The sequence below is a fragment of the Tachyglossus aculeatus genome, chromosome 1 (assembly GCF_015852505.1).
Source record: "Tachyglossus aculeatus isolate mTacAcu1 chromosome 1, mTacAcu1.pri, whole genome shotgun sequence".
Classification (NCBI taxonomy): Eukaryota; Metazoa; Chordata; class Mammalia; order Monotremata; family Tachyglossidae; genus Tachyglossus; species Tachyglossus aculeatus.
In genome coordinates, this window is record NC_052066.1 from 21,022,852 (window position 1) to 21,046,041 (window position 23,190).

At 44.8% G+C, this 23,190-nt stretch overlaps 1 protein-coding gene across 2 annotated transcripts in view; it reads left to right on the forward strand.

The window, feature by feature from the left end:
• GLI2 (GLI family zinc finger 2) overlaps positions 1–23,190 on the forward strand; it is a 384,400-nt gene that overhangs the window by 279,138 nt on the left and 82,072 nt on the right. For both annotated transcript variants that reach the window (XM_038746220.1, XM_038746211.1), the window contains exon 5: positions 2,551–2,742. In XM_038746220.1, the coding sequence (XP_038602148.1) occupies positions 2,551–2,742 (192 nt within the window). The remainder of the gene's footprint in view (positions 1–2,550; positions 2,743–23,190) is intronic.

Genomic DNA, 23,190 nt, shown 5'->3' on the forward strand with positions numbered 1-23,190 from the left:
CACTTGAGAAGCAGCGTGGCTCAGTGGAAAGAGCACAGGCTTTGGAGTCAGAGGTCATGAGTTCAAATCTCGGCTCTGCCATTTCTCAGCTGAGTGACTTTGGGCAAGTCACGTAACTTCTCTGTGCTTCAATTATCTCATCTGTAAAATGGGGATTAAGACTGTGAGCCCCCAGTGGGACGACCTGATCACCTTGTAACCTCCCTAGCGCTTAGAACAGAACAGTGCTTTGCACATAGTAAGCGCTTAATAAATGCCATCATCTTCACTTGGTTTAGTACAGTACAACACAAACAATCAATCAACATTCCAGTGTGGCTCAGTGGAAAGAACATGGGCTTTGGAGTCCAAGGTCATGGATTCAAGCCCCAGCTCCGCCAGTTGTCAGCTCTGTTACTTTGGGCAAGTCACTTAACTTCTCTGTGCCTCAGTTACCTCATCTGTAAAATGGGGATTAAGACTGTGAGCCCCCTGTGGGACAACCTGATCACCTTGTAATCTCCCCAGCACTTAGAACAGTGCTTTGCACATAGTAAGTGCTTAATAAATGCCATCATTATTATTATTATTCCCTGTCCACAATTCCATATTGCTTCTCCTAGGTTGTCATTCTCTAAGGCACAATCCCATATTTTTTTTTTAATTTTTAAATGATAGTTGTTAAGCACTTACTACATGTTAGGCACTGTACCAATCACTGGGGTAGAGACAAGCTAGTAGAGATGTATACAGACCACGTCCCTCATGGGGCTCACAGCCGTAATCCTCATTTTACAGAGGAGGTAACTGAGGCACAGAGAAGCCAGTCAATCATATGTATTGACTTACTGTGTGTGGAGCACTGTACTAAGCCCTCAGGAGAGAACAATATAAAAATAAACAGACACATTCCCTACCCACAATGAGCTTAAAGTCTAGAGGAGCTGACTAGGTGCCAAGGTCACACAGCAGACAAGTGGTGGAGCCAGGATTGGAACCCAGGTCCTTCTGAAACCTGGGCTTATGCTCTAACCACTAGGCCTCGCTGCTTCTCATTTAAGGAAAGAAGAAAGGAAATGCTGAGCAAAACCCCCTGAGTTCCTAGCAGTAATTGGAGTGATTTGGTTGAGGATTTGGGGGCTCGATTCAATGGAGACTTTTAAAAATTAACTCTTGTTCGGATCCCAAAAGGAATCAGGCAGTGGAACGAACCTAGTGACAGTCAGGCAGATGGCCCACCAATCAATCAATCAATCAATCGTATTTATTGAGCGCTTACTGTGTGCAGAGCACTGTACTAAGCGCTTGGGAAGTACAAGTTGGCAACATATAGAGACGGTCCCTACCCAACAGTGGGCTCACAGTCTAAAAGACTAAAGTCTAGACTAAAGTCTAGACTAGTTTAGACTAAAGTCTAAAAGATCAGGTCTCTGATCAATTTTGTATAGCCTTTTTCCATCCCATTCCATTGGATTTCCACGGGAACGGTTTGGATCGGGAAACAGAATGCAGGTCCATCTTTTGTTCTGAGCCTGGTAAGGCGAGGAGCCGAATGGAGTTTGGAAGGAGGTGGGAAAAGATGGAGGAGGCCGAATTTTGGCTGAAAAAAGTCTTGTGGGAAGGGAGGAGTCTGTCTGTCAGTCTGGGAGACCAGCCCCTGATGGAATGGGCTTGGCTCAAGTTGTACCTCTCCTGCCCGCTGCAGAGCTTGGAATCTGATGTTTCTTAGTCCTCTTCCCTCCCACTGGGCTCTGCTCTCAGTGTCTAGCCTGAAGCATGCTTTGATTCCAGCTCCTTTGCTCGCTCCCAGAAGGAGGGCAGGGGGGAACAGTTTCTCTCTGAGAGCTCCGGGGAAGTCAGAGGTTGTGGGGCGGCAGGTTTGAAAAATTGCCGCCGGGAGGAAAGTGGCAGTAATGGGCTTTGGCAGCCAGAGTGGATTTTTCCAGCCAGACACTGAACCTAATTTTGTGCATGAGCTCGCTGCTTCACTTTCCGTCCCCAGCTCCCTTTGACTGAGCTGGCTTTCTCTGTTTTCTGCTGCTCCTTTAAAAACGATCTTGGGGTGGCCCCGGGGTGGGGGTGGGAGTCATTTTTCCTTAAATAGTCTGAATGTTATTCAGACGACCAGGTTCTACGACTCCCCTCACTCCACTCCCGCTCAACTCAGAAAAACCGACATAGTATAAAGGGAGGAGGAGAAGGGGGAATGGACGAGAGACTGTTTATAAATTGGAGGAAATGTAGGAATGTAGAGGCCCAGGCCTGGTGTCCTTTATCCACAAAAACACGCCCCAAACTCACGTCAGCATGAAACCAAACTGGCTCAATGTGGAGAGTGGAGAGGCAGCATGTGTTGGGGGGGACGGAGGAAAGAACGACTCGGCTCGGCTCGGCTTGTTTCTGCCCTTCTCCCCAGTCTGAAAAAGTTGACCTTAGCTCTTTCGTTTCTTTTCTCTCTTGCTCTCCCTGTCTTTCGCGCATGTCCCTATGCTCTCTCTCTCACTATATTTCTGTCCCCTTGGCTCATTCTCTCCACTGCTCTCGCTCTCTCCCTCTCCATCTCTCCTGCAGTGGCTCATGAGCACCTCAAGGAGAGGGGACTGTTTGGACTGCCTCCTCCCCCTCCAGGAGCCAACCCTGCCGACTACTATCACCAGATGACACTCATGGCCAGCCACCCGGGCACTTACAGTGACCTCCTTGTTCAAGGCGGAGGAGCAGCTGGCTCCACCCATCTCCACGATTACCTCAACCCAGTGGATGGTAAGTAGCACACGCCACGGGGCTTCAGGTGGAACCCGAGCTGACAGAAGGGGACTCAGAGGGAGGGAAGGGAGGAGGGAGAGAGGGGAGAAGGGAGGGAGGGATGGAGGGAGGAAAGGAGACAGACTCAAGTCCATTACGTAGCTAAGCAAGAGCCTGGAACATTCCTGTAATTGTTATTAGTGTTTTTCCTCGCTTGCCTCAAGTGTATTTTCTACAATTTTTAGACCGCTTTGTTAGTTTTTCACAACCGCCCTCTGAGAGTGGAAACATTTGTTACTACTATTTTCATGACGGGAAAAATTGAGACAGAGAGCAACACGGAATCCTGGAGAAATCCAACTAGGAGCAGCCAGTCAAATCGACTCATCCTGTCTAATAAGAAATTATAAGCATCATTTGGATATTTGTTAAGCACTGTATTAGGTACTAGGCTAGATACAAGATAATCATGAGGGACTCAGTCCCTGTCCCACGTAGGGATCATAGTCTAAGGGGGAGGGAGAACAGGAATTGAATTCCCATTTTATAGTTGAGGAAACAGGGCCAGAAAAGTTAAAGTGACTTGCCCTAAGTCACACACAGTAGATGAGTGGTGGAACTGGGTTGAGAACTGAGATCCTCTGAGTCCCAGGCTTGTGTGCATTCTACTAGAACGTACTGCTTCGCTGCCCATCCCACAGTATGAATTGCTGGTGGTATTTGGGGTTTCTCAAATTTTGTGAAATAGTCCTCCTGCTCCTTTAGCCTGACACACTTGCTAATGAGCAGATGAATTAAGGGACTCCAAAGGAACCCACAAATCTGAGGTTGGAGCCAGGAGTTTCAGCACTTCTTAGTGGGGCTGCAGGCATTAACTTTGAAACTGTGGTAGGAGGCCTTAAGAAGAACTACCAGCTTGGTTGAGAAGAACAGAGGCCTAGTAGATAAAACCCGGGCCAGGGAGTAAGAGGAGAGGGTTCTCATCCCGGCTCCGCCGCTTGTCTGCTGTGTGACCCTTGGCAAGTCACTTCACTTCTCTGTGTCTCAGTTCCCTCATCTGCAAAATGGGAATTCAGTGCCTGTTCTCCCTCCTTCTTAGACTGTGAACCCCACGTGAAATGTCATTATCTTTTATCTACCCCAGTGCTTAGTACAGTGCTTGGCACATAGTGAGCATTTCCCAAATACCACATTAATTATTATTATTATTAGTAGTAGTAGTAGTTGTAAGGTCTGTCTTATAAGCCAACATCTTTCCCACTGGATAGTTTTGATTTCCTGACCTTCTTGGGAAAATGCATATTTGTCTTCTACTTTCAGACCCTCATAGAATCATCAGTCTGGGGAGATTTACAGTGGTCAGATGGTGTCTTCTCCTCCTCTAGTCTGGGCTTACTTTTCCTGACTCGCTTGTGGAGTCCCTTTGGAAAAAATAAATTTTGGTCCTCTTCTGAGAAGCAATCAACCAATTGGGAGATGTAAACAGTACAGCTATTAATAAACTATGTTTGCTGCTTATAAACAGTATGGAAAAGGTCAATCCTGCTGAATAGCTAATAGCATGATAATCCTCAGGATTTCTCCAATGATCTCAGAGCACTCAACAGACGGTGAGTCACCAGGCTTCATAAGTCACGGCTCTGTCTCCTCAGCCCTTCGTCTCATCCCCATTTTATGGGCAAATGGAAGTCTGTGCTCTTGTGTAGCTTCACCTAAAGGAGTAGTGGTGGAACGAGGAACGGGACTTATGCTTAAGGGAAACAGCATGGCTTAATGGATAGAGCACGAGCCTCGGAATCAGAAGGATGTGGGTTCTCATCCCGGTTCCACTGTTTGTCTGCTTTGTGACTTTGGCCATGTCAGGTACCTTCTCTGGGCCCCAGTTACCTCTTCTGTAAAATGAGTAATAATGCTGTGAGCCCTATGTGGTGCATGGAGGGTGTCCAACCTGATTAGCCAGGGAACTCCAACCTGGGAAGCAGCATGGCCTAGTGGATAGAGCATAGGCCTGAGAGTCAGAAGGTCATGGGTTCTGATCTCGACTCTGCTACTTGTCTGCTGTTTGACCTTGGGCAAGTCACTTCACTTCTCTGTGCCTCAGTTCCCACATTTGTAAAATGGGGATTAAGACTGGGAGCCCTATGTGGGACAGGGACTGCATCCTACCCAATTATCATGTATGTATCCCAGCACGTAGTACAGTGCATGGCACATAGTAAGTGTTTAACAAATACCATTATTATCATTATTATTATCATTAGCTTGTATCTACCTCACGGCTTAGTGCAATGCCTGACATGTAGTAAGCACTTAACAAATACCATTTTTTTTTCAAGTACTGATTTTAGAAGGAGGACAGGCATGAGCAGAGGCATAATTAGAAACTCTTCGCAGGGTGTCTAAGCCTCTAGACTGCAAACTCCGTGTGCGTAGGGAATCAGGTCAATCTGCTCTATTGTAGTGCCCCTTTCAAGGGCTTAATACAGTCCTCTGTATACAGTAAGCGCTCAGTATATAACACTGATTGATTGATACGATATCTGAAGGAAGGCTCCATAAAGGCAGGGCCAACCACTCTGCATCTTTCATTACCTGGAAAGGCTATTAACCACTCTCTCTTCCCTCATGGGATGGCATGTCTTTGGCCACTTTCTTTGTCTTTTTTTTAATTGTATTTGTTATGCACTTATTTCTTGCCAGGCACTGTACTAAACACTGTGGTAGATGCAAGCTAATATAGTTGGACATATTCCATGTCTCTCATGGGGCTCAGTCTTAATCCCCATTTCACAGATGAGGTAATTTAGGCACAGAGAAGTGAAGTGACTTGCCTAAGGTCACAAAGCAGACAAGCGGTGGGCCTGGGATTAGAACCCAGGCTCTTCTCTCTCCTAGACCCTGGCTCTATCCACTAGACACACTGCTTGTCTTCCTCCGGTCCCAAGGGCAGGGTCATGCCTGACTTGAGCGGCCGATTTTTTCAGATGAAAGAAAAGCTGGAACACTGTGGCGTTGCTCAGAGACACTTGATTTTAGGATGGTGTACTTAGTACAGTGCTCTGCTCTTGGTAAGAGCTCAGTGTATACCATTGTTTGATTGATTTCTTAAGCCAGAGGGTCACAGGGAAGGTGGGGTAGTGGTCTGCCATGAGATCACCTTCAAACCTAGATTGGAAAGTGAAACAGAATGGTCTCCGTTGACAGAAAATGTTTATCCTGGAAGGGGGACGGGAGAGAGAGAGAGAGAGACTTATTCACAGTCCAATAGTTGAAATAATTCCTAAAAGTAGAGGGGTGGATTTGTACAGGACTGGGCCAGGTTCAAACGGTAAGAGAAGTAAGCTCAGGCCTCTATGTTGTGGGAAGCTGTTGAGAAACGCCTCCCAAAGATGGTAGCATCCCGGCTCCTCTGAACCATGGCGGCTCCAGGACTGGTGCTCTTCTCAGAGATGGCAGGGGGATGGATGTGGTGATGTCTAATAGCAGGGCGTTAGTCGGAGTTTCAAAGCTGTGCTGCTCAGTTTGCAGGGTCGAGAGATGGCAGTGGGGCTGGGAAGGCTGTGGCGATGGAGATGTACTTTCATTAAACGTTGTATTCGATGCCACTGGGATATGTTGCGAATTATGTCATAGTGATAGGTTGCAAATGCCACTGTGATACGTTGCACATGATAATAACAACAATAATAATGATAATAATTGTATTTGTTAAGCACTTACTATATGTTAAGCACTGTTGTAAGCTCTGGGGTACATACAAGCTAGGCAGGTTGGACACAGTCCCTGTCCCACATGGGAGGCACAGTCTTAATCCCCATTTTACAGATGAGGTAACTGAGGTACCGAGAAGTAAAGTGACTTGTCCATGGTCACACAGCAGACAGGTGGCTGAGCTGGGATTAGAACCCAGGTCCTGGTGACTCGCAGGCCCGTGCTCTATTGCACATGGGCACAGCATGATGGGTTGGCCTCATGATGTGAGGGAGGTGAGGTTGGCCTTTTCGATCCCACTTCAGGGTCCCCTGCATGCCTGAGGTTGGCTCTGGAAATCTGACTTGGTTTGGTAGCCTGGAGAATCAATCAATCAATCAATCAATCGTATTTATTGAGCACTTACTGTGTGCAGAGCACTGTACTAAGCGCTTGCTTAGCAGCATAGCTTAGTGGAAGGAGCACAGGACTGTGAGTTCTAATCCTGGATCCACCACCTGGGCAAGTCAATGAACTTCTCTGTGCCTCAGTTTCCTCATCTGTTATCCCTCCTCCTTAGACTGTGAGAGCCAGGTGAGGTTGAATTGCTTCTATCTCAGTGCTTAGTCGAGTGGGTGGTGCATATTTGAGAAGCAGCGTGGCTCAGTGGAAAGAGCATGGGCTTGGTACTCGGAGGCCATGGGTTCTAATTCTGGCTCTGCCACTTCTCAGCTATGTGACTTTGGGCAAATCACATAACTTCCCTGTGCCTCAGTTCCCTCATCTGTAAAATGGGGATTAAGACTGTGAGCCCCACCCAGCACTTAGAACAGTGCTTTGCACATAGTAAGTGCTTAATAAATTCCATCATTATTATTATTACCTTGTATTCCCCCAGTGCTTAGAACAGTGCTTGGTGCATAGTCTGCACTTAACAAATACTAACATTATTATCATTATTATTATACTAAATGCTTAACAGTAACCACAATTATCATTAATATCATCATTATTCTTCTTATTATTAGTAGTAAGTATATTACTACTATTATTATGATGATCATTATTATTAGCTAATGCTGCACTCTAATAATAATAATAATAATAATTGTGCTATTTAAGCATTTACTATGTGCCAGGCACTGTACTAAGCACTGGGATAGATACATGGTAATCAAGTACAGTCCCTGTCCCACAAGGGGCTCACAGTCTTAATCCCCATTTTACAGATGAGGTAACTGAGGTAAAGAGAAGTGAAGTGACTTGCCCAAGGTCACACCGCAGACAGATAGTGGAGCTGGCATTAGAACCCAGGTCAGTCAGTCTGTCAATTGTATTTATTGAGTGTTTACCATGTGCAGAGCACTATACTAAATGCTTGGGAGGGTACAACATAACAGTATGTCTGTTAAATTCCCTTTCACATTGAGCTAACAGTGTAGAGGGGGAGACAGGCATTAATATAAATAAATGGAAATACAGATCCGTGCATAAGTGCTTTGGGGCTGGAAGGGGGGATGAATAAAGGAAACATGTCAAGGTGATGCAGAAGAGAATGGGAAGGCCTCTTGGAGATGTGACTTCAATAAAGCTTTGAAGAAGGGGAAAATAATTGTCTGTCAGATATGAAGAGGGACGGCATTCCAGTCCAGAGGCAGGATGTGGGCAAGATGTCTGCAGCGAGATAGATGAGATCAAGGTACAATGAAAAGTTTGGCATTAGAAGAGCAAAGTGTGCCGACAATATCAGAGTAGGGGAGTAGTGGGGCAAAGTGATTGAGTGTTTTAAAGCCGATGGTAAGGACTTTCTGTTTGATGCAGAGGTGGATGGGCAACCACTGGAGGTTCTTGAGGAGTGGGGAAACATGGAATGAACGTTTTTGTAGAAAAATGAACTTAGCAGTAGAGGGAAGTGGGGACTGGAGTGGGGAGAGACAGGAGGCAGAGAGGTCAGCAAGGAGGCTGGTACAGTAATCAAGGCGGGATTATTATTTATTTGGGATTATTATTTATTTAATTATTTTTTTTTACATTCCACTCTTCTAGACTGTGAGCCCACTGTTGGGTAGGGACCGTCTCTATATGTTGCCAATTTGTACTTCCCAAGCGCTTAGTACAGTGCTCTGCACACAGTAAGTGCTCAATAAATACGATTGAATGAATGAATGAATGAATTTATTTATTTTATTTGTACATATTTATTCTATTTATTTTATTTTGTTAATATGTTTTGTTTTGTTGTCTGTCTAGACTGTGAGCCCTCTGTTGGGTAGGGATCGTCCCTATATGTTGCCAACTTGTACTTCCCAAGCACTTAGTGCAGTGCTCTGCACACAGTAAGTGTGCAATAAATACGATTGAATGAATGAATGAGTGATTAATGTGGTTTCAGTTTGGATGGACACAAAAGGATGGATTTTAGCGTTGCTGTGAGGGTCGAACTGACTTTCTAACTCCCAGGCCCATCCTCTATCCACTAGGCCTTACTGCTTCATTCCCTGAGCAGAGACCTAGAATGAAGCCAGTGAGGATCACAATAATAATGATGACATTTATTAAGTGCTTACTATGTGCAAAGCACTGTTCTAAGCTCTGGGCACCCTTCTTTACATGAGATAGAGAAGGCCAGAGGGACTGCAGTTCCTGCCCAAACCGTGGCCGTCGCCTTTCCTCTTTCTTTGCTAATTGCAGTGTCCCTCATGAAACGGTCAGGACTCTTGGCCCCGCGAGGACCCGGTGAGTCGGGGTTGTCAGCCGGGAGCCACTTTGCCTCACAAAGCTCCATTGTGGAGGTGAATCAGAAAGAAGCTGAGCACGGAAAACGGAAATTCAGTCTGTTTTTACATTCCACATATTTCTCAGAGTTTAAACATACCCCTCAATCCAGGGTGAGTCATAAAGTTGTAGCCTAAAAGCCCAAATATTTTGCTTTCTTCCCACTGAATAGTTTCAATAAAATCTGCACTTACAGAGAAACTTTTCATCCAGTCATTTCAAAGCGCCGTACCTGGGGCCGGCGAGCAGCAGGCTGGATCCGACCAACGGCCGGGGCTGAGATTAAAGCCACAGGCCTGGGCCTCCCCAGTGGGTACCGAGCCCATCGAGGGCGGATGGCTCATCTTGCGGCCACAAGCCCTCACCTAATCAGAGCAGACCCCAGCGAACGTGCCCCAGGTAGGTCCTTTGTCAGGTGGGCACTCCCAGACTGGCTCCCCGGCTACTGTATTTCACTCTAGATTGCAGAAGTCGGATCTGACTGGGAAGGGAATTGGCTTCATCGGATGGCTCTCGCTCTTCCGGCCAGTAACCGAATGCTTCTGTGCCGAAGGTGACTTGGCTGTGAAATCGTCTTGGCCACAGCCAGGCCCTTCTTTTCAGCCAAGTTCCAGGATCTACAGGAATACCTTGGATTGGGCCACCAAGTGCCCGGTCCTAAGCTCACCCTTCCCGGAGGGTGTGTGGAGATCACCGCCTGCAATGGGGGTAGCCAAAGTCGCTCCAGTCCGGATTGAGAATCTGCCCTGGTACCATCGGCCTAACAGGTGGTCAGGAGAGCTGGGAATGGAAACAGCAAGCTACCTGCTGCGGGCTCTGTGGTTGCTCTTCTGCAAACCCTTTTGAGAGAGCTCGGTCAACCTCGGAAGGTTTCCCGGGATGAGGAGCCTCAGCTGGTCATGCCAGCCTGGGAGCAGTGGGATAGGCAAGGAGCACTCCTTCTTCTAGGCCTTACTGTCCTGGACTCCTCTCCAGACCTCGGTGTCCACCAGGACAGGCCAAGATCCCAGGGCTCAGGGAGGAGCTCTAGCCCCCATATCTCTCCAGAGTGTCAAAATTGTTTCAACATCACCGGAGGATTAGTCAACAAAGGGGTGCTTTATAAAAGCCGCCCAGAATCCTCTGGGGTTATCCTAGAGGGTGAGCTGCTTCCAGCCAGAAAAAGAAAGATCCCAGATAATAATGACAACAATAATAATGATAATAGTGATAATAATAGTTGTATTTGTTAAGCACTTACTATGTGCAAGGCATGGTACTAAGCGCTGGGGTAGCAGATCAGGCTGGACACAGTACCTGCCCCACTTGGGGCTCACAGTCTCAATCCCCATTTTACAGATGAGGTAACTGAATCACAGAGAAGTGAAGTGACTTGCCCAAGGTCACATAGCTGACAAGTGGCGGAGATGGAATTAAAACTATTGACTTTCTGACTCCCAGGACCTTGCTCTATCAGGGAATGGTCAAGGATGTTGGACAGAGATAGAGGTAAAGCAGGAGGGGAGTAGTTGGCTAGGCCTTCTCGCTGGTATTTCAATCCATCAGTGGTGTTTATTATGTGCTTACTGAGTACTGACACCCAAATTCTGCTGTCTCCTTGACCTTCCCGTCACCGTAGACGGCACCATCATCCTTCCCGTTTCACAAACCCGTGACCTTGGCATTATCCTTGACTCCTCTCTCTCTTTCAACCCATACATTCAGTCTGTCACCAAATCCTGTCAGTCCCACCTGTACAAGATCGCTAAAATCCACCCTTTCCTCTCCATCCAAGCTGCTAGCACGTTAATACAATCACACATTGTATCCCACCTAGATTGCTGTATCTGCCTCCTTGCTGACCTCCCAGCCACCTGCCTCTCCCCACTCCAGTCTATACTTCACCCCGCTGCCTGGACCATCTTTCTACAGAAATATTCAGGACATGTCACCCCCTCCTCAAAAATCTCCAGTGGTTGCCTGTCCACTTCAGTATCAAACAAAAACTCCTCACCATTAGTTTTAAAGCTCTCCATCACCTTGCCTCCTCCTGCCTCACCTCGCTTCTCTCCTTCTATAACCCAGCCCATATACTCAACTCCTCTGGTGCTAAGCTTCTCACTGTGCCTCAGTCTCCCCTGCCTCACTGCCGACCCCTGGCCCATGTCCTGCCTCTGGCCTGAAATGTCCTCCCTTCTCAAATCAACCAGACAGTGAGTCTCCCTGCCTTCAAAGCCTTATTGAAGGCACATCTCTCCCAAGAGGCCTTCCCATACTAAGCCCCAGTTTTCCTCATCTCCCATTCATTTATGCGTCGCCCTGACTTGCTCCCTTTGCTCTTCCCCCCTTCCCAACCCCACAGCACTTACGTATCTATAGGTCATTTTATTTATTTGTATTGATGTCTGTTTATTTGCATTGATGCCTGTCTCCCCCTCTCCAGACTGTGAGCTCACTGTGGGCAGGGATTGTCACTGTTTATCATTGTATTGTACTTTCCCAAGCATTTAATACAGTGCTCTGCACACAGTAAGCCCTTAATAAATCCAGCTGAATAAATGAATGAATGAATGAGTGAGGTACTCTGTACTAAGAGTTTGGGTGGGTACAATACAACAGAGTTGGTAGGCCTGTTCCCTGCCTGAAAAGAGCTTTCTAGAGGGGGAGACAGACATTCAAATAAATTGCGGGTATGTATTAAAATGCCATGGGGATGAGGGTGGGGTGAATAATGAGGGTTTAAAGGATCCAGATCCTCTCTCTTCATATCTGGTCAGCCACTACCCTCTCCATGTGCAAAGCCATACTTAAATCACATCCTCTCCAGGAAGCCTTCCTCGACATCTCTCATCTTTCCACCATACTTACCCTCTTAATGCACTTGGTTCCTCACTCCCTAAGTTTTTAGGGAACCACTTCCTTGCCCCCTAAAGCATTATGAACATATCTTTAAACTATGTTGCTCCCCACAACCTCTAACTTATTTTAGTGTCTGTCTCCACTACTAGATTGTAAGCGTCTAAGGACTGGGATTTCATTTACCAACTTTATTGCATTGTACTTTCCCATGTGCTTAGTATGGTGCTATGCACAGAGGAAGAAACCAGTATTTACTTCAGCACTTAGAACAGTGCTTTGCACATAGTAAGCTCTTAATAAATGGCATTATTATTATAAGCAGAAAAAGACCTGAGGAGGTCAGGATTGAATGAGGGTCAGCTATTTAGTATGATGCTAGTTAAAGAGCTACTATGGCCTAGAAATATCAATCAATCTATTGTATTTGTTGATCCCTTTCTGTGTGAAGAGCACTATACTAACCATTTGGGAGAGTACAATAAAATTTGTAGACAGAAGCCCTAGCGTCAAGGAGCATCCGATCTCCTGGAGCAGGAAAGTATTCTTTCTACGCAAATTTAGGAATTGAGCAGACTACATAATTCATTATGGGTCTGAACATGCTTTTAGCACTTATCAATTCTTGCTATTGATGCTAAGGTAAGAGTTTTCTGTCTAGTTGTGGTTTTTGCATTTGAAAAGAGATATGGGAGAATTGGAGAAGGTGCAGGGAAGAAAAGTTAATACAGTAATCAAATTGGGTTTGCTTCATCTGTTTTTATGGTATTTTTTATGGCATTTGTAAAGCACTTACTATAGGCGAGGCACTCTACTACACAATGAGATATATACAAGCTACTCAGGTTGGACAGAGTCCATGTCCCACATGGGGCTCATTGTTTAGTCCCCATTTTGGAGATGAGGTACCAGGTTCAGAGAAGTTAAGTGAAAAGAATGCTCAATGTCAATCTAATAACAGCTCTATGTCAGCGTAGAGAACATTGACACAGTTTTCCAATGAGTAGAGGATGGAACTAGGAATAAATGGGCTTTGATTGTGGCAACATGGATTCAGGTTAGACACAAGAAAGCACTTGATGAGTGGGTGGTGGAACGCTGGATTATTCTAACAAGGGAAGCGGTAGAGAACTGTTGCAAACTGTTGGAGAAGTGGGTCGCCAACCAGCTCCTTTGGGAGGATTAGCTCTGTCTGAAGGAAGGAACCGACTCAGTAGGTGCTCCAGCCCTGGTCAACATCGCAACCATTTTGTGTTCTATGATTCCCTGCAGTCTCCACAGAAATGTTCTGAGGTTGATGGTTTAGGAGCCAGTAACTACTGCATGGGAGAATGAGGAGGAAAGGCTGGCATTCAGAAAGTTTGGAGAAGAGAAGGAAGGCAGAGAGGTCTAGTGGAGAAAGGGAACATGTTCACTAACTCTAATAATAACAATAATGGTAATGGTACTTACTATGTGCCAAGCACTGTTCTAAGTGCTGGGGTAGATGCAAGATAATCAGGTTGTCACACGTGGGGCTCACAGTCTTAATCCCCATTTTACAGACAAGGTAACTGAGGCACAGAGATGTGAAGTGACTTGCCCAAAGTCACACAGCAGACAAATGGCAGTGCTGGGATTAGAACCTCTGACTCCCAAGCCCATGCTCTTTCCACTAAGCCATGCTGCTTCTGGAACTCTATTCTATTGTACTTCCCAAGCGCTTAGTACAGTGCTCTGCACAAAGTAAATGCTCAATAAATACGATTGACTGAATTAATGAATGAATCAGAAGTCCTGAGTTTTATGTCCCAGCTCATTCATTCATTCATTGAATGGTATTCATTGAGCACTTACTGTGTGCAAAGCAGCCTGGTGTGCGACCTTGACCAAGTCATCATCATCAATTGTATTGAGCGCTTACTATGTGCAGAGCACTGTACTAAGCGCTTGGGAAGTACAAATTGGCAACATATAGAGACAGTCCCTACCCAACAGTGGGCTCACAGTCTAAAAGGGGGAGACAGAGAACAAAACCAAACATACTAACAAAATAAAATAAATAGGGAAGATATGTACAAATAAAATAAATAAATAAATAAATAGAGTAATAAATCTGTACAAACATATATACATATATACAGGTGCTGTGGGGAAGGAAAGGAGGTAAGATGGGAGGGTGGAGAGGGGGATGAGGGGGAGAGGAAGGAAGGGGCTCAGTGTGGGAAGGCCTCCTGGAGTAGGTGAGCTCTCAGCAGGGCCTTGAAGGGAGGAAGAGAGCTAGCTTGGCGGATGGGCAGAGGGAGGGCATTCCAGGCCCGGGGGATGACGTGGGCCGGGGGTCGATGGCGGGACAGGCGAGAACGAGGTACGGTGAGGAGATTAGCAGCGGAGGAGCGGAGGGTGCGGGCTGGGCTGGAGAAGGAGAGAAGGGAGGTGAGGTAGGAGGGGGCGAGGTGATGGAGAGCCTTGAAGCCCAGGGTGAGGAGTTTCTGCCTGATGCGCAGATTGATTGGTAGCCACTGGAGATTTTTGAGGAACTCAAGTCACTCTCTGCACCTCATTTTCCTCTACTTTGAATTGTGGAAAGATGCCTGGCATCCCTGCCTCTCACACTGGGCCACGGACAGCTTCAGATCTCACTATCTTATATCTACCCCAGTGATTAATGCAGCACTTAGCACATAGTAAGGTCTGAATAAATACCTCAAAATTGGGAAGCCTGGTCGTTGGAAGGATTTTCATTCTAAACTTGGCAGGGGAAGCCATGAGTTTTAACTAGATGCCCAAAAGTGTAGTAGGAAAGTTTAGGCTGAGTTAAGGCTTTACATGGGGTTTGTGAGGATCACATGTACTCTGGAAACTCAAGTGTCTGGTCCATCTGCCCCCTGGACCCGGATAGAAGCATCCAGGGATGATCCAGGGCTCGGCGACATTTGGTCTGGAGGCCTTTTTATTTGGATGGCCAAACATGCCTCGTATGCTGAGAGAAATAATAACAATAATTAATAATTATGGTATTTGTTAAGCACATACTATGCGCCAAGCACTGTACTAAGTTTTATTTGGGTGTGAGGTAAAGTGAGTGAGCCATAATTGAAAGCACTTTTAAAATGGAGCAGCTGTCTAGCCTCAGGGCTAAATTTTGGGCTTGCATGATGATTGTGGTATTTGTTAAGTACTTACTATGTGCCAGGCACTGTGCTAAGCACTAGGGTAGATACAAGATAATCGGGTTGGATGCCATCCCCATCTCCCATGGGGCTCATAGTCTTAATCCCCATTTAACAGATGAGGTAACTGACGCACTGAGAAGTACAGTAGCTTGCCCAAGGTCACATGGCAGACAAGTGGCAGAGTTGGAATTAGAACCCAGGTCCTTCTTTCATTGATTCTTTCATTCAATCATATTCATTGAGCACTTACTGTGTATGGAGCACTGTACTAAGCACTTGGGAAATTACAATAAAACATTGGAAAGTGACATTCCCTGTTTACAATGAGTTTACAATCTGGAGGTGGGGAGGCAAATAGCAATACAAATAAATAATACTACAGATATGAACATAAGTGCTGTGGGGCTGGGAGGGAGGAAGTGCAAAGGTAGCAAATCAGAGCGAAGCAGAAGGGAGTGGGAGATGAGGAAAAGTGGGACTTAGTCTGGGCAAGCCTCTTGGAGGAGACATGCCTTCAGTAAGGCCCGTTCTCTATCCACTATGCCATGCCGCTTCTCAAGCTGGAGAGCCCCAATGGGGACTAGGTAGGGATGGAAGCAGGATTCTGACAAAAGACCCTTCAGAAGTGCAATCACAGCAGCTCGGGGCTCAGGAGGATGCCCATGCCGATGTCTGGCTCCCATTCCTACCTTTGCCACAGGTTAGGCAAGTCACTGTGATAGCCATCAGGCCTGATGCTTACCTCAGACCTTTCTCTCAGAAACTCAGAGCCTCTCCCAGATGCTATCATGCTAAGCCACTAATGTGGTCTCATTATCTTTCCTGGGAGACTTAATTATCCCCCGAAGTCAGTGGGTGAGGTTGAGGCATAGAAAGGGCCAACTAATCACTTTCCCAAAGTCCCTTAAACCAGGGAAGGGAGCTTTGGGGATTGTCCTTCTTTCCTTGCTCTTGTGGGCCACTCAAATGCACTACTACCAGTTTGAGAGCCACTCCAGCCTTACAGATGGCATCATAAAATCCATCAGCATGCACCCATTTTGCCTGGCATAAAATATCCCCCCACTCTCCCTATGCTTTCTAGTGTCACAGCAATGATCTGTTTGGCGGAGGTCGTCAAAGCACAGAACCAGTCCTGGGGAGGAAGGGAAAGGAGAAGAAGGCATATATAAATTCCCCATTGGATTCCCATAGCCTATACCCTTTGCTCCTGGGGTTTGAGGACTGGGTTCTAATCCTGCTGTGTGACCTTGGGCAAGTCACTTCACTTTTCTGTGCCTCACTTCCTTCATCTGTAAAATGGGGATTAGGGATCTGTTCTCCCTTCCTCTTTGACTGGGAGGCCCACATGTGATCAGTGTTGTGTCTGATCTGATTGGAATTACCCCAGAGTTTAGTTGAGTGCCTGATGGGTAGAAATTGCTTGTGAATACCACAATTATTACTGATGAACATTAACTTCATTTTTGGGATCATCTGAGGCAAGAGACCTGAGCCCCTAACGTAAATTTATGTTCAGAGGAAATGTGTTCTTCAACAGGGAGCCACTCTGAGCAGGTGGGATTTCATCACATTCTAGAATTAGCTTACCTGTAGGTGCCTTCGTACTTAATTGCAGCCCACCCTAGTTGGGGAGGGGTAGAGGAAAAGCAGCTAAAAGTAGGGAAATGTGTGCTGGTCCTGTGCCTGCCATGATACTATGATACTGTGGTGATGCCATGGTGATGGTTTCTAACCAAAGAACTCAACATAGCCTGGTGGATAGAGCACAGACCTGGGAGTGAAAAGGATTCTAGTTCTGGCTCCTCCACTTGTCTGCTATGTGACCTTGGGCAAATCATTTCATTTCTCTGGGTCTCAGTTCCCTTATCTACAAATGGGGATTATGACTGTGAGACCTGTCAGAACATAGACTGTGTCCAACCTTGTTACCTTAATTCTACCCCAGCACTTAGAACACTGCCTGGCACACAGTAAGTACTGAATAAATACCATAAGAACTTCCTAGGGAGTCTCTTAGGGTAAACTGGCTGGTTAGTGAGGGCAGCTAGAACCACAGTGGCTATGTAGAGCTGGTTAATGACATTATCAGTCAGTCAATCATTGGGATTTTCTGAGCACTTACTGGTTGCAGAGCACTGCACTGAAAAGATAATTCCCAAATATCTCCAGCCCCGATCTCTTTCCTTCTACCTAGACTTGCCCAAGCTCTTAGTGCAGTTAGTACTCCATAAATACAACTGATTGATTGACCTCTCTCCTTGGATGTCCCATCAAATCCTCAAACTCAGCACGTCCAAATCAAAACTTATCTTCCAACCAAAACCCTATTCTCCACCAGATATTTCCACCACCAAAGACAACATCACTATCCTGCCTGTATCCCAAGGTAAATGAACTGGGAACAGGACAAAGAACCCTAGATATCTAACCTGCAGTTTCTGATATCTTACTCCAGGATCTGGCTTCCTCTCTCGATAGGAGGGATTGTCTGATCCAACTTTCATTGTTATGTGACTTGTTTGCACTTATTGTGATGCTTTTAAAATTATTATTATTAATAATAAGAATAAATGTCACATGACAACAAAATTATTATTATTATTATTGTATGTGTTTAGCCCTTACTATGTGTCAAGCATTTTACTAAATACAGACCTAGTCAGATTGGAAATAGTCCCTGTCCCATATGGAGCTCACAATCTGATTAGGAGGGAGAACAGGAATTGAATCCCCATTTTATAATTGAGGAAACTGAGACATGGAGAAGTTAAGTTACTTGTCCAAAGTCACACAGCAAGCAAGTAGCAGAGACAGGATTAGAAGCCAGGTCCTCTGACACCCAAGGCCTGTGGTCTTTCCACTGGCCCACACTGCTTTCTCTTGCTTTCAACTGGCCCTATTCTTCTAGAAACATCCCGGATCTTTTCCCCTCTCCCCACAAAGGAATAAAAACAGTCCCAGGATCCCAGAACTGTACCAAAACTCCTGCTGTCTGAAGAAGTGGATCCTTGAACTAGTTACCTTGGCACTGGAAAAAGAAGGGAATTGCAGATCTCACTGTGTTCTCACACGTTTTCCAATTTCTTGAACTCTGTTGAGGAACAAAGAACCATCCATAGGCAGCAGCCCTGGCCAAAGTAAATGTCCTTCATCTGCTCCTGATTAAAGATATGGGGGGTATCAATGCACAAGTTAGACGGGAAACAGAGTAAGACCATAATTTGAAATTCTGTTGATTGCTTGTTTCCAAAGGGAAAATTGATTAGCTCACACTCAGTAAATAGTATTGATTGATCGATGTCAGGCAAAACATTAATTATTGAGGCATTTGTTAAGTGCTTACTCTGTGCCAAACACTGTCCTAGTTATGATTTAATTAATGATTTAATTAGATCTGTCACAGTCTCTGTCCCGCGAGGGGTTCACAATCTAAGAGAAAGGGAGAGGACGTATTAAATCTTCATTTTACAGAAGTGGAAACTGAGGCATAGATAAGTTAAGTGACTCACCCAAGGTTATGCTGCAGGCAAGGGCAGAGTCAGCACTAGAACTTAAGACTTCTGCCTTCCAATCCTGTGATTTTTCCACTAGACCATGTTGTTCCAGAAAAGAGATTATACTTCCCTGAGCAAATTGTGGCGTGCTTAACCCGATGAGTGGGGAGTAGATACGTTTCAGATATAATGGGATTTTCTTTACTGCTCATTAGTTTGCCATCAATAGCAGTGGCTTGAAGAATCACTGATTCAATTCCATGTTGGCTGTGAAAAAAGAAGGTGGTTTGAACACTTGCTGCCTTTTTTCATCCCCCTTCCCAGCCCCACAGCACTTATGTACATGTCTGTAATTTATTTATTTATATTAATGTCTGCCCGCCTCTCTATGCTATCAGCTTCTTGTAGGCAGGGAATGTGTCTGTTTATTGTTGTATTGTACTCTCCCAGGTGTTTAAATACAGTGCTCTGCACACAGTAAGTGTTCAATAAATATGATTGACTGATTAACCAGAAATTCAAGTACACAGCAATGTACACACTGTACTACTAAAACATCTCTTCCACCTTCCTATAAATTTTCTTACATTCATTTCCCTCATTAGATTGTAAGCTCCTGGTGCAAATGGATGATGTCTTTCCCATCTGTTGCCCCCTTCCAAGCACTTAGTACAGCATTCTGCTTACTGTAACTGTTCAGTAAACACTATCAATTGTTTGACTTATTAGCTTCCCTTTCACAATGGCTAAATCCAGCATCCACTCTTTGGGCTAGGTTGGACAGTTCCTTTATCATCAGCCATCATCGGTGATATTTAATGAGTGCTTGCCATTTGCGGAGGACTGTATTAAGTGTTTCGGAGAGTACAATACAACAGAGTTGGCAGATACGTTCCCAGCCCTCAACAAGTTTACAATCTAGAGGAGGAGTTCCTTCTCCTCTTGTTATCGCCCCCATCTCCTTCACTCCATTACCACAAAAAAACCTTATAGTTCTAAAAAGAGAAAGAAAGCTAAGATCCAAGTGCTTAGCACACTGTTAAGCACTTAATACAGTTCTCTGTACACAGTAAGTGCTCAATAACTATCATCGATTGATTGATCCAGTAGTAAAGACTCTAATTTAAGCCTTGTATTTAATAGTAGGATCAAGTTCTCATGTAACCTTTTGGGGGAAAAAAGAATACGTTTTTATTTTGAGGAAAAATTGGCTTATGATGGATATAAGTTGTGGACATTTAAGGGCTTTTCTACGCTTCAGAAAGATCATGGAGGCTAGGATAGACCAGCTCGGAGGTTCCAGACTTGCCCAGAATCAGCAGGTAGGACGAAATGAGCTATTCCAGGCCTGTGATTCCAGGATCAAATTCTGGGTGTGCTTCCTAACAAGTTTTTTTTTTCTTTCTCACTCTTCTGGCCACCAGGTCAGAGTCAAGTAGTTCTTAAAGGGAAAGTCTGAAGATTCACACAAAGTCTCTGCTTTTACCACACATGGTGGATGTTGTTTATTCAGTCAGTCAAAGAGGACATTAGAGATAGATATTCCAGGGTCAAGGTCTCTTAACTGACTTCCTTTCTGCTGGGCCAGATCACTGTGATGTCTCACAGCTAACTGCCAAATGAAAAATCATCTGAGCACACCAACGGCAAAATTCAGAAACTTGTGAGTGACCCTGGGAAAATGTATCCATTTTCAAAATGAAATCTAAACTGGAATGCTTCCTCTTATCCTGAGATCCCCTTATTCATAGTTTATCGCATCCATTAGACTAAGCTGGAGTTTATTCCAAAAAATGGAAGAGCTGGTGATGTGTAGCAGAAGAAGAAGCAGTGTTACTTAGTAGAAAGAAACCAGGCCTGGGGGTTAGAGGACTTGGATTTTAATCCTTGCTCTACTAATTGCCTGTGTGACTTTGGGCAGAGAAACAGCGTGGTTTAGTGGGAAGATCACGGGCTTGGGAGTCAGAGGTCATGGGTTCTAATCCCGGCTCCGCTACTTGTCAGCTGTGTGACTTTGGGCAAGTCACTTAACTTCTCTGGGCCTCAGTTACCACATCAGTAAAATGGGGATTAAGACTGTGAGCCCCACGTGGGACAATCTGATTACCTTGTATCTACCCCAGTGCTTAGAACAGTGCTTGACACATACTAAGTGCTTAACATATACCAACATTATTATTATTATTCTCTGTACCTCAATTTCCTCATCTGTAAATGGTGGTTAAATACCTGTTCTCCTTCCTACTTAGTCTGTGAACCCCTTGTGGGACAGGGACTGTACCTGACCTGATTAATTTTATCTACCTGAGTGCTTAGAACAGTGTTTGGCACATAATAATGCTTAACAAATGCTTAGCATTATTATTGTTACTGTTACTATCTGCAATGAATAAGTTGTCAGATCCAACCCCTATCCCAGGGGCTCATTTGTGATGTATCTTAAACTAGTTCTATGAGATGAGGAGGGAGAGTGCGATTGACTTTCGTTGTGGGAAGGAATGTGTCTGCTATTGGGTAGGGACCGTCTCTATATGTTACCAACTTGTACTTCCCAAGCGCTTAGCACAGTGCTCTGCACACAGTAAGCACTCAATAAATATGATTGAATGAATGAACGAATGAATGAATGTTATATTGTGATATCGTACTCTCCCAAGTGCTTAGTACAATGCTCTGCGCAAAGCAAGTGCTCAATAAATTCAGTTGACTGACTTGTAATATGTATGCGGAGTGTGCGCACACACACACACACGCACACACACACAAACATGTGCTATAGGGGTTGTCGTGAAATAAGTGCTTAGGTGGTACAGAAAAGCCAAATTGGCAATAAGGGATATAAAGTAGTCAGATTGACCCAGGAAAGCTCCGTGGAGGAGGTGTGATTTCAAAAGAACTTTGAAGATGGGGAGAGCTGTGTGGTCTGCCAGATGTCAGGTGGGAGGGAATTCCAGGTAACCAGACAGTCATGAGCAAGAGGTTGAAAATGGGAGAGAGGAAAATGAGGCACAGAAAATAGACAGTTGGGGGGAATGGTGGACCAACTAGAAGGGCTTCAGTAATAGAGCAGATGAAAGCATCTTCTGAGGGGGAGGGTGGAGAAGGAACTGAGGGAATCTGGATAGGCAGGATTGAGCAAGCTCCCACTTGTGATATCCTAATTAATGGCAGGACTGGTGATTTGGAAAAGCAGATGTTGGTTTCAAGGATGGCTAGAATGGCACTGGTAATTACTTCAGTATTTACTCGCCGAGATTGGAATTGCTTTTGCAATCTCATTGGAAAAAAACTAACAGCAAAGATCATGGGAGTAATAATTGGCTTGATGTCTATGATGGATATGGGATTAACAATAAGCCTGACACAATTTATTATCCAATTATATTCAGTCCTGCTGTTCTGTACCGTCCCACCTGTCTGTGTGGATGTTGCGCTGCTTATTTGGTGAATTATTTTGGAATTTGGTCAGTTTTGCCTTTAGTACAGATGATCCTTGATCCAAAATGTTGTCCTCTTTAGATGTGAGTTCAGTCCATAAGTGTCATTTATTGAGCACTTACTGTGTGCAAAGCACTGAACTAAGCACTTACAATACAACAGAATTGGTAGATGGGTTCCCTAGTCTCAAGAAGTTAGAAGCATCAAATTTCAAAAGTAAAGAAAATGTCTTTTTTTTCCTCCAACATTAAGTTTGTTCCATATAAGTTATTTTTTTTTTCTTTTGGTTGATTCTATTTGGCAAAGATTGGAAACCAAAACTAATTCCATCAAATACTAATTTATTCCTCTTTCCTCATAGGAACATTTTTTCAAAATAATTGTAATCATAACCAGACTTCTTTTCAAAAAGACTTTTTATTGGGTTTTAAAAAAAGTTTTATTTCCACATTGATATGTTTCCATGAACATTTCTAATAACAATAATTACGGTATTTGTTAAATGCTTACTATGTGCTAGGAAATGTGGAGTAGATGAAAGATAAATACTGCGCCCTCCTTTAAAGCCTTACTGAAGGCCTGTCTACTTGTTTTCTTTTGTTGTCCGTCTCCCACTTCTAGACTGTGAGCCCGTTGTTGGGTAGGGACCATCTCTATATGTTGCCGATTTGTACTTCCTAAGCGCTTAGTACAGTGCTCTGCACGCAGTAAATGCTCAATAAATATGATTGAATGAATAATGAGTTCAGACATAGTTCCCATCACACACAGGGCTCAGAGTCTCAGAGAGACATACCCAAACAATTGTCATTTGGGGGTGACAACCAAGCTGTTTGGTGCTTTATCAACACCACAAAGCAACCTGTCGTTTTCTATTTTTCTATTTTCCCTCTTTTTTTCTGGAGCCCCAACATGGCAAAAATGTATATACACTGACTGGGGGAGAGTAGGGAAATTATGCCTTGTGACAGACAATAAAATAAGAAGTTTTCATGCCCCTGCTGAAGACTAAGTGGTACTTCAATTGAAAAAGATGATCTCAATTAGGTGCATTGAAGACAACATTCTCTTTGGGG